Source organism: Solanum stenotomum, chromosome 4 (assembly GCF_019186545.1).
Source record: "Solanum stenotomum isolate F172 chromosome 4, ASM1918654v1, whole genome shotgun sequence".
In the NCBI taxonomy this organism is placed as follows: domain Eukaryota; kingdom Viridiplantae; phylum Streptophyta; class Magnoliopsida; order Solanales; family Solanaceae; genus Solanum; species Solanum stenotomum.
The window spans coordinates 55549163-55564287 of record NC_064285.1 but is presented as its reverse complement, the minus strand read 5'-3'; the positions used below and the strand labels follow the sequence as shown (position 1 = coordinate 55564287).

At 37.0% G+C, this 15125-nt stretch overlaps 1 protein-coding gene across 1 annotated transcript; it reads right to left on the bottom strand.

Moving 5' to 3' along the window:
* Positions 1 to 7331: 7331 nt before the first annotated feature.
* LOC125861790 (integrin-linked protein kinase 1-like) lies at positions 7332 to 14712 on the bottom strand. Its single transcript, XM_049541655.1, has 11 exons — positions 14267 to 14712; positions 11552 to 11626; positions 11369 to 11473; positions 11037 to 11122; positions 10568 to 10688; positions 10226 to 10305; positions 10013 to 10075; positions 9785 to 9903; positions 9457 to 9542; positions 8219 to 8340; positions 7332 to 7467 (listed from the first exon to the last, which is right to left on the bottom strand). The coding sequence occupies exons 1-11, from the start codon at positions 14678 to 14680 to the stop codon at positions 7332 to 7334; spliced, it is 1407 nt and encodes a 468-aa protein (XP_049397612.1). The 5' UTR covers positions 14681 to 14712.
* Between the last annotated feature and the right edge of the window lie 413 nt (positions 14713 to 15125).

Genomic DNA, 15125 nt, shown 5'->3' with positions numbered 1-15125 from the left:
AGTTGGCTAGATTGTACATCTTGGGTTTCCTCCCAAGCAGCGCTTAACTTAACGTCGCGGCACGACGCAAACACCTTGATTACTCAGACTTGATCAAGGTGTCATGCCTCTATCACTGCATTAACACTCTCAGAATTTCCCATGTAGCTTTTTATCCTCCGTGGTCGGCCTTGAACCTTGTCCCACTCTTTTTTTTTAGCTCAACCACTCCATATAGGGACATTTGGGTCACTATGAATGGTCCAGTCCACTGGGACTTGAATCTGCCAGGAAAACGGTGCAACCTTGATTTAAACAACAACACCAGATCACCAGGAGCTAGTTTGCGCTTTTCTGTCTTTTGATCATTGTGCTTTTTCTCCGTGCACAAGGCTACACATAACTTCTCCTTACTAGACACTTCAGCGCCTTTTTCAAAAATGTGACTCGCCACAGATACCGATTCAAGATCACTTTCTTGCTTCATAGACTTACAAATATTAAAGGTCACCTCCTCATTATTCATTTGAAACTTCATCTGCCCTCTCTCCATATCAACTAAGGCATGCCCAGTAGCAAGGAATGGTCTCCCTAAGATGATGGGGACCTCAAAGTCAACCTCGCAATCAACTATCATAAAATCTACCGAAAAAATGAACGACCCCACTTTCACAAAGACATCTTGAAGCACTCTAATAGGCTTTTTCAAAGTTCTATCAGCCATAAGTAAGTGCATCACAGTTGGTTTCGGAGCTCCTTAACCCAACTTCTTATAAACCGACAATGGCATCAAATTATTGATGGCACCCAAATCACACAAAGCTTTCGCTTACCGATGGTGCAAGGAATAGTGAAAGCTCCAGGATCCTCTTTCTTTTGTACCAGTGACCTCGTAGAAATGGAAATACAATGCTGCAACCTCTCATCATTCTCAAAACTAACAGCCCTCTTTTTGGTCACCAAGTCCTTCATGAACTATGCATACCCAGGCATTTGCTCTAAAGCTTCTATCAACGAGACATTAATGGAAAGTTGTTTCAACATAGTTATAAACCTGTGGTTTTTTCCTTCTATAGTCTTTTACACTAACCTCTGTGGGAATGGAGGTGGGGGTCTAGGCATAGGAACAACCTTCTGAGTCAACTCAACTTCCTTTTCTGCGGCATCTTTAGTCTCTCCAGTAACCTCAATCTCATCCGCATTTGTTTCTACCATACTTTCAACATCAAATGGCATAGGGGGGTCAATATTATGTTTTCCTACGCGAGTCGTGATCGCCATACAATGCCCATCATTTTTTGAATTCTGGATGATGTTGCTGGGAAGTGTGCCCAATTGGCGTGTATTCACAGTAGCATACAATTGACTGAACTGCTGCTCTAGTTGCTTTATTGACACTAAATGGGCATCAACTTTCTGACCAATCCCGGACAACTCAGTATGCATCTCTTTCACATTTTGATCAGTAGCATCAAACCTCTTCATTATCTTTTGCATCATATCCTCAACGCGCGACTTATTGCCCCCAGCTTCTCTATTACTAGATTCGTTGTTCCCAGGTGGAACATAGGGCCCCATTTTCTCATTTTTGTTACCATAGTTGTTCCGGTTGTAGTTGTTATCACGGTTGTAGTTTCCATCCTGGACATAGTTTCCCCTTCGATTATAGTTCCCATAGTTTCAACCTTGGTTTCCTTGACCTTGGCGCCAATTATCCGAGTTGGAACCTTGGGTATTGATTTGGAAACCCCCCGTCTGATCATTCACCAAATAAGAATCCTCCTTATAGTAGCATTCCTCAACTGGTTGTGGTGGAGTTCTAGTTAAGTAATTTACCGCATTCACCTTTTCTGCACCTCCGCTCACATGCTTCAACACCAACCCAAGTTCTGTTCTCATCTGAGCCATCTCCTCACGAAGGTCATCTGTAGATTAACTAGGTGAAGCATGAACTACAATAGTGCTTCTTCCAGTGTCTGGCTTTCTAGTGCTCCATGTTCTATTATTCCGGCAAATCTTCTCCAATTTCTCAATGATCTCCTCAAAAGCACACTCACCATATGATCATCCAACAATAGTATCCAGCAAGGCCTTACCATTTTCATCCTGACCTCTGTAGAAGTACTCCTTCAGTGACTCATCATCAATGCGGTGATTCAGAACACTTCTTATAAATGCAGTGAACCTATCCCATGAACTGCTCACAAACTCTCCAGGTAGTGCTACAGAGTTGTTCAGTTGGTCCTTGTGATTCAGCTTCTTGGACAATGGAAAATACTTTGCCATAAACACCTTGTGCAATTGGTCCTATGTATGAATCGAGTTGTACGGAAGCTCAAAAAACCACATCGCAGCATCTCCTGTCAAACATAGAGGGAAGGCTCTCAAATATATAACGTTCATGTCCAACTCCGGTCAACCCACACAACTCTTGTAAACACTCTTCAACTTGGCCATATGCCCATGCGGATCTTCCGAAGCCATACCAGAGAACAACCCCCCTGTTGTAAGCATCTGCATTAGACTGCTAGTCACCACAAATGTCTACCCTGGAGGTAGAGGACAGAGAACATAATTTTGAGTGTTTAGATTCAACCATATTGAAGTCGACCCTGTAGTTATCATGCAGCCACGGTTCTAGTGGATTCTGCACCCTCAATGCATCTCCAAGTAGATTACCACCAGGAACCTGAGCTTTCTCATCATTCACTCCTTCCTCATGCTCCTCTATGATTGGGTTATTATTGCCCCTTGATTTGCCATTTTTCTCAAAGTCTTACTGAGTTCAGGGTCGTATGGGGTCAATGGTTCGCCTCTTCTCCGTGTACTTGGCATACACTAGAGTAGAAACCTGTAGAAAACAAAAACAAAAGAAAATGTAAAATTAGGAAATAATTGACTAAAGTTCAATAATGTAGTTAAACTTGATCCAAAAGGCTTATTCCCCGGCAACGACGCCAAAATTTGATACGCTCAAATTACACTTCCCTAAAGAAGTATAAGCGGTCGTCGTCAAATAAAGAACCCAACTTGTAGGTTGGGGTTGATCCCACGAGGAATATGGTTCAGACTTAAACTTAACTCATTATTATATTTGTTTAGTCAAGTTATTTCTGAAACAAGTAATTAAAAGGGGGGGGGGGGGGGTTGTGTAAGCAAATAACCGATTGTTGTTTAAGTAACAAGTGAGCAAGATTCAAACTTCGAGTTATAAATATGAGAGAGAAACTAGGGTGTATGGGTTCCCCATAAGCTCTTAACACGGTAATCCTAATAATAGGTATATTTTCCTAGTGTTTTACATGCAAAGTTGGTAAGTTAGGTATCCCTAAGTGATTGGTCCTCCAAATAGGGAATTTCACCCCGCACCTTGGTCTGGCTACATGTGTATAATCTACTAATCTTTACCTTTACCTCTACCTCAGATTAGACATCACATCAATGTATGACTTAGTTTTCACCCTCAAACCAATTGACATTAGACTATTAGATAGTATCACACTAAATCTCTGTTTCTTTTCGTATTAACTACCTCCATGGTCCGGCAAGTAGCAACAAGGCGAGTTCTAATGCATGCACTCGTTAAAAAGACTTATAAGCGAAAGAATTACCAATACATGCATCAACACTATTCAAGAATTACTTAGTTATTATTTATACGTTGTTAAGTGATCGTGGTCCCCACAACCCTAGTTGTGAATGTAGTTACTCATGCTTGAAAGAACGCAATTCATATTTTGGTAAAAAGAATTCATGAACTTACAATTAGAGTAGAAGAAATCTGAAATCTCCAATTGAATTACAAAGCCAAAATTGTATAAACCGAAATTCGAAAATCAAATTGCTAAAGTTTGCAAGTTAATTCCCAAAGAAAAATACCAAGAACTAAAAGTAAACAATAATGTATCACCCCCAAAAATGAGGTTTACATACCCTATTTATAGAAAAACATGTCCTAAACAAAAAGGAACCAAAATAAGGAAATAAACTTTTGGGATGCGGCATTGATCGACGACTTGACCTACGCACCGTGGGTCGACCTACGGTCCATAGTCCGTCAACACTTAGACTTTTTCTTCAAGGCCTGGAACCATCATTATCTGATCACCAACAACAGACGCGCAGGATGGACCATAGGTGGACCTACGGTCCATGGGTCCTCTTCTGTGGCTCCATACTTAGGAATTTCATCAGGTACTGGAACTTCAACTCTCTGAACACCTTCGACGGATGTGCTGACGGCCCGTGGGTCGACCTACGGTCCATGATTCGATTTGTAGTTCCACACTTGGTCAGACTTCCCTGATGCTCCTATCTACGCCTACCCATCGACGGACCGACATAGGACCTACGGTCCGTAGGTCACATCCGTGAGTGGCCACTTCTGTAGAATTTCAGTTGTCATCTCACTCAACCGCATCCAAGCCTATTTCCTGCAAACATGAAACAAAACACATTATTTCTAGTACAAAATGGTCCTAGACACACACAACTCTTAAGTGAAATGTATCAAAAATACCGTAAATTCACATATATCAATGATCTGGTGTAATTGGTATCTTCTAGACCTTATATAAACACCAACTTTCAATAGTCTTGTTTTTAGATAACAAAATTGAATAAATATTAAATTGGTTATAATTATTTTGATTTGTGATGGTATATTATTAGGTGTAATTGGTAGTGTATATGGTGTAGATGATTTGGTGTAAATGGTATTGTGTATTTTGGTTTTATAAACACCAGAATTCATAGTTTATTTTTAGTGTGAATGTTATATATTAGGTCATATTAAAAAAACAACTTTGGTGATCATTTTTTGGGAACGTCAAGTGTATTATGTAGTGTGTTTTGGGGTGTTTAAATATAACAAAATTGTTGATATGTTTTTTGTGTAAATGTTTTGGTTATAAAATGATTGTCTACAAAACTAATTTAGGTCGGCAACCATTTTGTATACCAACATGATTATCATTTTATCTATATATAGACATTTTGTATACCAAACTATGTAATTTAATTACAGAAGGAATACCATTCTGTTTATTTTGGAAATTGATTAATAAGTTGTATTCTAACACATGTAATTACGTGGATTACAATATTGAAGGGGTGATGTATGATGCATACACCAAATACGAAGACTTAATTATTACTGTATCTTCCCAATTGGGTGTGGACACAACCATTTTTCATTTAGAACTCAAGTATGTCGTTAGTGGTCCATCTCCACCAATGAAGATTCATAACGATATGGTTGTCCAAGTTTGTTTAGATAAAAAAAATGCAATTCTGATTTCTTTTCAAAATATCTCTTATGTGTAACATGTGTGGATAGAGCTTTGTAATCCATTGAATACCAAACTGGTGTCCAATCAACAAGGCAAGAAATTTTGAGATCAAACACACTATGTTTGACTGATACCACAAATACATGTTAAAAACGGAGCTATGTAAAAGAACAATATAAGATTGAAGGCTGGCATTTTGAATAACAAAATACAAACAAAACTTTTGCACCTTCAGCAAGTGCTAAAATAATTATTTAAACTAAATTACGATACAAATCAAAATGCGTATCAACAATTAAAAATATGATATTTATAGATCATACAAATAAACAATATAAAAGGCAGCTACAAAATTATCATGTTTAAATAAACAAAATTTTGTACTTTCCCAAATTGCTACAACCAATATTTATTTGACTTAAAAGATTATGTAATAACTTTATACTAAAATTTAATGCACTATTATTCTATGAGCCAACACACTAAATAAAATACATAAATATAGATAACATGATAAGAGTTTAACCAAATAAATAAATAAATAAGGCAGTAAAATACTTAAGAACAAAGCTATATAAAAAAAAAACAATATAAGATTGAAGGCTGACATTTTGAATAACAAAATACAAACAAAACTTTTGTACCTTCACCAAGTGCTAAAATAATGATTTAAATTAACTTACAACACAAATCAGAATGTGTACCAATAATTAAAAAAATAATATTTATAGGTCATACTAATAAACAATATAAATGCAGTTATAAAATTATCATGTTTAAATGAAACAAAACTTTGTACTTTCACAAATTGCTACAACCAATACTTACATTGACTTAAAAGAATATGTAATAACTTTATATCAAGATTTATTAAATCTAGGGCTTTTCCGTAGCGTCCTATCCATTGAACTCAAGAAAGGGGCTAACAATGGTGAAAAAAATGGTGAAAGGAATGGTGAAATGTATGAACTTGAGTTTAGGTTCTGATGCAAGAGGCGATTTGGACGAAAGAAGATGAAAGGTGAAGAATTAGTTTGAAGGAAGGGAAGAGAAAAAATTAAATTACCTAGAAACTATGAACCACATAGGGAGTAACTATGGGCAACTTGTTGGTAACATAAAAAGTTTTACTTTTACATGGATTGTATCAAAAAGGAAGAAAATAAAATGTACTAAAGTTTAAACGTTTAACATAAAAGATGAGAGAATAAAAGGTAAGAAACGTGTATAGTTTAAAATGTACTAGGAGAGATAAAAATTGACAAAACTTTGTACCATAATTATCATCCCCACAAAAAAGGCACATAATCCAAAAAGTAGAAGAGAAGGAAATAAAAAATAACTTAAATTAGAAAATTAATTAATCTCCTATGTATGTAATTTAAAAACTATATTTGTAATTAAATAGAAGTATGTGTATATATTGTTAATTAAAGTCTTAAGTAGTATATTATTGTATAATAACACTATATAGATTGATATCCAGTCCTTTCTTATATAACCTTTTTGTTTTCCCCCTTGTAAAACAAAATACATTTGGTTCAAATACTATAGACCTAATAAACACACTTCACATGACATATAATGGAGTTCAAACTTACTATAAAGCCAACATTTAATTGTAATCCCATCTTATTCACCCAGCAAATCTGCCTTTTATTTGGTTAACAACAATATAAAGCTTTCAACGAATCTTGTAAATACAAGTTTGCCTATTAGGTTTATCATAAATGGAAAGCTCCACAAGAATCTTCCGCTGATAAACTCCGTTGACTCCAATTATTGTCCATGTTCTTGACACTTTCATGCACACTTACAACCTGCACCAAAGATCTGTTGCATTAGCAGACATAGACCAACTTGATAAACTTATAAATTCGTCTTCCAAATGATCCCAGCAATGGCAAACCAATCTTGTAAAATATGTTTACTGGCCCATCAACATAGTTGATATTGTGCTAAGGAGAAGACAATTTTTCCCCTTAGTTCAAGGCTCTTATTCATAATAAATAAACAAATGTTGAATTTCTAAAATAGACGATGAATAGTGCAGTAGAATCATTACCAAGGAAGTTTAAAAGTATCTTTCAACCATCCTTGTTTCGAGGAGTTAGCAAATATTTTATTCATCCGCACAATGACCTCAGAAAATGTTGGCCGTACAAAAGGTTCTGGATCCCAACATTCTTCAATCAACCTAGAAATACAATACATTGAGCAGAAGTCAAGAGGGAACACAAGTATTGATATTGAATGCAAACCTAATAAGGTAATGGTGCACTAGGAGAGCCATCTAGTCCTGCCTGAGGGGCCTGGAGGTGGTACACTCATCTGGAGTATACTCCAATTACCGAATGTCAATTATCAAAATCTAATTACGGAACTCTTAAGTTGAGCATAAATGAGGTCATGCACACAACAAAGTCTCTGTGTGGCCTATAGATCATGGATTCGAGCCGTGGAAGCAGCCACTAATGCTTGCATTTAGGTAGCTTGTCTACGTCACACCCTTGGGGTGCGGCCGCCCTTCCCCAGACCCTGCTAACGCGAGATGCTTTATGCACCAGGCTGCCTTTAGAGATGGCCATCAAAAGACGAGCATTAAATGCTCAAGGTCTAGAAGGATCTGACAAAAAGGGTACTAGAAATTGTAGGAAATAACATGAGCTTAACAACATGCAAGTTGAGTTTCACATGGCTAGAGTTTGTACTAAATCACCAAGCCAAGAAAAAGCCTATAGCTGAAGAAATTGAAAGCATAAGAAAACCAAAGAAGCAGAATGGAAATCATCTCTGAGGCATTTCAAAAAGAATTCATGATGCACTTCAATGGCTGGCAGTAAACAATAGAACATCATGCTAAACTGACAAAATATGTAGCTAATATATAAGCGCATATGAACTGCACAACATGTGATTATAGCCGCAAGGAATGATAACAAACATACTCTCTAAGCTCTGGAGGATATTTGGATTTTGATTTGAATGCTGGTCTTTGGCCTTCTAAGCACATCAATCTGGTAGCCTCTTCAGGAGACTTGGTATTAAAAGGAGGTGTTCCCTCCAGCATCTGAGCCCAACAAAGTAAAATAAATTGCATAGAGCAGAGAGAAAAGAGCCATAAATTATTCACGCTTCTAGAATGCTGATAGGCCGATAAACAGGATAAATAGAGGACAGAATTGCATATTAAGAAGATAAGATCATCCAAGTATCATAAATTATTGATGCGCAATTCTCTATTAAAAGGGTTTATAGAATGGAAGGAAGGGTATACTACAGAGGGCAACCAAAAGTATGGAGAAACTTATGGAAGAGTCCAGCTCCAACCAAGATAAAATGCTTTACTCTTTTTTTTTTTTTTGGTTTCCCATCCGGCGCCCGGTACCCACATCGGAGTCCGATTAAATCTGAATTCGCACCTGAAAGTCCCACATTGGGGAGTTAAGCGTTCCTTAATAAAGGCGACTTGAACCTGAGACCACTGGTTAAGGATAAAGGAGCACTTACCACTCCACCACAACCCTTATTGGTGATATTATAAAATGCTTACTCGGTTAGTAGTTAAAAGAGCATGCCTGACACAAGAAGTTTTGAAGAAAAAGGGGGCCATCATAGTTTCCAGGTGCTTCATATGCAATGAGACAGATGAAACAAATAGTCATCTGTTTCTACACTGCACCTTTACAGCACAACTTTGGTCTCTATTTCTCGACATAACAAAGACAAGGTGGACTATGCCTAAGCATACTACAGATTTGCTTAGCCGTTGGATGAAAAGAGGAGGTAAAAAAAGTTAAATGAAGTGGTGGAGGATCGTACGACAATGCATCTGGTGGAGTTGGATAGTCTGGAGAGAGAGAATTGGGAGGTGTTTTGAAGATATATCCAATTCCATTCAGAAAATTAAATGGAATTGTATAGTATCTTTCTATTTTGGTGTAAAGAAGTAGATTTAGAGGATATAGATCATTCTGTAGATTTATTAAGATCTCGGTAAGTTTTTTTTTTTTCTATTTGTTTTTTAACACTTTTTGATGGTGTCCAGAATGTCCTCAATGCTGAGGAATACAAAATTACCAGTTTCCAGAAAAGTATTGCACCGAAATGGGAAATCAAGAAGTCTACACTATTTTTGAATTAAGCTACAGCATTAAATGAAGTATCTGACAAAAAGAAATCATACCTCATAGAGTAAAATGCCAAATGAATATATGTCCGCATTCCGGTCAAATATTTCATCTTTATAAATCTCAGGTGCCACATAGGGACCTACAAGTGAAAAGCATATGAGTAAAGTAATAAACATAAACACATAAAGGTGAATCCTTTCATGCAATCGGCAAACAATATACTCCAACTCATCACCAGAAGTTTTTTTTTTTTTTTTTGAAACTGGTAACATACCAGAAGCTTCTGATCTATCAAAAATTACTACCACATGAGAATTGATTTCTTTCAGAGTAGGAAATATTATGATTTAGCATTTATTACTCAAAGTTTGAAAAACTTACTTGAACGATCAAAACCCTCCGGCTGCACCAACTTTGCTTTGTCAGGTGAAATTTTTGACAATTTAATCAGACCAAATCCGGCAACTTTCAGGTGATCTCCATTGTCAAGCAAAATATTTCTGGCACCTTACCAAATTCCGAATATTAAAAACACTAGGAAATCCCAATGAGTACAGTCAAAATGATCAATTAACAGCATTAGAGAACTAAAGCATATAGTTGTCTTACTTTGGATTTAGATTACAATGTATAATTGGGTCTGGTTTGCATTCGTGAAGGTAGTTCATACCCCTGAAAATCAACCAACATGATACAACATAGATATGTTTAGATAAAAGAAGTAACTGAAACAATCACAAGTCACCAAAGAGTAGAGGAATTGGCGAAGGACAGATTCAAGCATGAGAGATCATTTCACTTTTATGACAAAGAACGACTTGCCTAGCGACATCAAGAGCATATTTAAGCGCCTTAGAAGGAGATATACGTCCCTTTTTCTGAAGATAGCTACTTAGATCACCCTGAAAATTTGCAAAGCATTTAATGCCAAATGTCATAATTGCAAGGCTAAGGTAAGAATTGAGACCAACGACATACAAAATCCATAAGCATCAAGATCTCTACAACAAAGAAGTTGAATCTACTGCCAACGCTAGCTAAAGTTTTAACCAATGTTGAGTGTCCATTATAATAAGGAATATTAACATAAGTTGAATTGATAAAAAAGGTGAACAAGCTACATTGTTGTGTGATAGGCAGTGTGGAAAGATTGACAGAGCCTACCCTTGGATGATACTCTGAGACTATCATCATAGGTATATTTTGTGTAACTGCTCCAACAAACTGAACTACATTTGGATGCCGCACTTTTTCTAGCAAAGTTAATTCATGTTTGAAAGCGTTTCTGCATGCAATCGTGGAAACAACGCAAAGTTAGATATTAAATCCAAAGTCTAATTTATGGACCCATATATTTCGCAAAATACTTGTTAAGAGGAAAATATTATTAATCATCTGCTTAAGTAAACCAAGGAAGGCCACATTCAAACAGACTTTAAGCAGGTTAGAGGATCCAAACAACAAGTCCATATTAAATTGCCAGAAGGGGCTTTGCCTTGTAGATTGCATAATCCAATAAACATTTTGATACGAGGCCCCTCATGATACAGGACACAAGAAAAAATACAGAGTATCTACAAAAGCCAATAAGCATCACATGTGAAATGAGAGTCGCAGAGCAGCTAAAACATACATGCTTTCAGGATCTTTATAGCTATCCTTGTCAAGTATTTTTACCGAAACTTTCGTTCCATTCCATTTGGCAACTTGATATGAACCCTGTCAAAAGTTAAAAAGGAAAATTATAGACAAATTCTTGGGATAAATTCAAAAAGTTTAGGCACGCAAAAGCATCACATGAAATGAAAGTGGGCCTGGTGTCTCAGGCTTCATTCAGGAAGCTAAGAAAGAAATACAATGGTTAAAGCGGAAGGTAAGTATTTCAATTTAAGGCCGATTGTGCTTTCATCACTCAATCATAATTGAAACATCACAGTGCTGAGTAACAAAACATAGAACACTTGCCTTGGAGATTCCATCACTTTTGCGGATTTGAAGCTCCAGAGGGTTAAGTTCATATTCTGGAACTTCTCGTGGATTTGCTACAGCCATTGGCGTCTTTCTGACTTTCTACCAACATAACAGATACATCTATGAGTGTCAGAACATAAGGAACCTCAGGCTAATTAGGACTTTCTACCCACTTACCGGGACTTTGGCTCCACGGTCCTTCAACATTTCGTAAACTTCAGCATTACCATAGTGTTTGGCATCAGCTGCCGCCTGTCACAGCCTCTTATAACAGTCAAAGGTTGAAGATAAGGGAAAAAGCTTTAAACATTTTCTGCTGAAATACACAGTTTAGGGCCTTAATCTCTAATTATCATTATATTTCAATTAAATTTTTTTGATGAAATTACATTAATTCAAAAATTAACTAAAACAACAGCAATTTCTTTTTCTTTTCTTTATTGGCCATTTCTGTGAATATAGAAGGAATAGACAAAGAAAATAGTGCATTTAGGGAAAGAAAAAAGAAAAGGAAGCACCATAGTTACTTAAGCTAATGAGTTCGGAGAGCATACAACATCAAGATTTACATTTAGATATTCATTACTACTAAAGCCAGACTCATTAATTGCTTTTGTGGTTGGTTTCTTGTCCATAGTTTATGATAGCATTTTGCACATTCAAGGATCTAAATCTTATTGTACATGAGAAGGAAATGCTCGTACAAAATCTTGTTCATCATAAGAATAACAAGCAAGAAGTAAATATTTTCTCAAAGAAGAGCATCCAACTGTAAAGTATTTGGATATGATGGAAGAAAGGAGGAAGAAGAAAGCAAAACAATGCTTCTTCATTTTTACCGAGTTCTTTCTCGCTAAGTTACAAGATTGACTTATTCCCATTTATAGAGTTCTTTCTCGTTTTATATTTGTGATCTGTTCTTTCTCTAACCCCATTCATAAGTAACAAGTTCATGCAACAAAGTTCTCAGGAATTTTAACTTGGGAGGCCAACCTATCTGCTTATAGTTTTCTACTAGAGTTGAGGGTCAAATACACACATAAAGTATTCCAATTTTTTGAGTTTCATACTTGAGCTATCATCAAATGTTATTTTTATCCCCTACTTTGGGAGGTAGAGATCTTACAACAACAGCATACCCAGTGTAATCCCACAAGTGGGGTCTAGGAAGAGTAAAGTGTATGTGCCATCTTACCCCTACCTTAGGAGGTAGAAATATTATTTTCGATAGACCCTCAGCTCAAGAAAAAAGAATTAACAAGAGTAAAGAAGTCATGAAAAATTATTATAGAGAGCATGTCAAAGGCATGCTGAAAAAAGAAAGGTAATTACAACAAAATAATACGATAATTGAAGTGCAAAAACAACAGGCAGTAAAAATCAAAGGACAAGAAACTCCCTGAGTAATACTACGACAATTGGCAAGGAAAGATAAGCGAGACAATGCTCTACTACCTACTAACTTTCCACCCTAATCCATCTCCTCCACAACCTCCTATTTAACGACATGTCCCTGATAAGCTGAAACTGCGTCATATCAGGTCTAATCACCTCTTTCCAATACTTCTTTGGCCTACATCAAGCTCTGCTGAAACCATCCATAGTCAACCCCTCACAACTACGTACTGGAGCATCCGTGAATCTCTTCTTCATATGCCCAAATCATCTCAATCTTGCTTTCCAAATCTTGTCCTCCACCGAGATCACTCCCACTTGTCCTGTATATCTCCATTTCTAATCCTATCACTCCTAGTATGACCATATATCCATCGTAGCATCCTCATTCATTTTCTGAAAGTGAGATTTTTTCACTGGCCAACAATCCGCCTCATACGATATAGTAGGTCCAACCAATACACTGTAGAGTTTGTCTTTAAGTTTTGGTGGCATCTTCTTATAACACAAGACTCCTGATGCAATCCTCCATTTCACCCACCCAACTCCAATACGGTGTGTGGCATCATCGTCAATCTCTCCATCTCCTTGGTTAATAGACACAAGATACTTGAAACTCTCTTTGGGACTGCATTTGTATCAAACCTTACTTTCGCACTAGCCTCATGTGCTACGTCACTAAACTTGCACTCCAAATATTTTGTTTTGGTTCTGCTCAACCTAAATCCTTTAGACTCCAAGGTCTGTATCCACACGCCCAGCTTACTGCTAACTCCTTTACGAGTCTCGTCAATCAGAACTATGTCATCTGCAGAAAACATACACCATGACACCTCACCTTGGATTTGCCGTGTCAATTCATTTAACACCAAGGAAATTAAAAACGAGCTAAGAATTAATCCCTGATGCAACCCCATCATAACTAGTAAGTGTTGCAAATCTCCTCCCACCAGCCTTACCCTGATCTTGGCTCCATCATAATGCCCTTGATCATGCTAGTGTAAGTCACAAGTAAAGTTGTATCCTCCTAGCATCTCTATAAGACCTCCCTCGAGACTTTGTCATATGTTTTTCATCTCCCTATACTACTCCACCACTCTTCTTATGAAGTGAATGGCTTCTGTAGTTGAGTGTCATGGCAAAAATTTGAACTTGTCCTCACCCACATTTCCACCACCCTCTCCCAAACTTTGTGTGTCTCAACACCTTGATACCCTTATAATTGTTGCATTTTTAGATGCCGTCCTTATTCTTGTACAACGCAAGTATTGTACTCCTCCTTATTGTTCAGGCAATTTCACCTTCTTAAAAACTACATCAAACAACTCAGTCAACCACTCCAGACCTGCCTTGCCTGCGCTATTCAAGAAACTACAGTTTGAAATTCAAAACAACAGTTTCATTACACACATCCTACAACATGTTACCAAAGAACAAAGGAAAAAGATGCTGCTTTCAAAATAATTACCAAAGGAATCAAAATAATAAAATTTATACCGTGCTACCCCACCGATCACGCGCATTCATATTAGCCTTCCTACTCAACAATAGCTTGGCAACTTCCACATGGCCTTCACAGGCAGCAATATGAAGAGCAGTCCTTCCATCCAAATCGATGTTATTCACATCAATACCTTCATCCAACAAGTCCTGAACTCCCTTCACATCCCCTTTACACGCCATGAATAACAGCTGCATCGTCGAATCAAGATTCTCTGGCACAGTTCTCCCAGCATTTTCAATCGAAGGGCTCCTTTGAAGCGGGTCAAGCGATGACTGCCTCCCAAAACTGAACCTCAAATTGTTCCTCCTTGGATCCAATGAACTCTGCCTCTTGAAACTGAATTTTCCACTCTTCCTAAACAGCTCTGTTGAGAATTGCCTTGATATTCCTCTCTTTAACTGCTCCATTTCAACACTTATCTCCAGCAAACAAAAATCTATTTGTTACACCACAGATAGGATAGACTGATACATTTGATAGAGAATATTTGACCAAGTCAATTCTACTGTAGCAGATATGTATATCTCAATGCTAATTAGAAATCCCCCAGAAATTAACACATGATTGAAAAACTCAGAAATCCCAAATCTTGAAAAAACATACACACCCGCCAATTCGAAAAACAAAAACAAAATCAAGAAAGGTAAATATACAAAAAGAACATAAAAAGGGGTTGTTTAGAATAATTTACTGTTGATAATGGAGTAGAAAGACATTACAAAAGTTGAAAATGAAAGATTGAATTTGACAATTCAGAGACAGAATGGACGTTAAACTTGAATATATTTTTTTGTATGTCGGCATGCGTTTACCAAAAGATGCATTATTAGTGCAAGTGGATAGTACCTACTA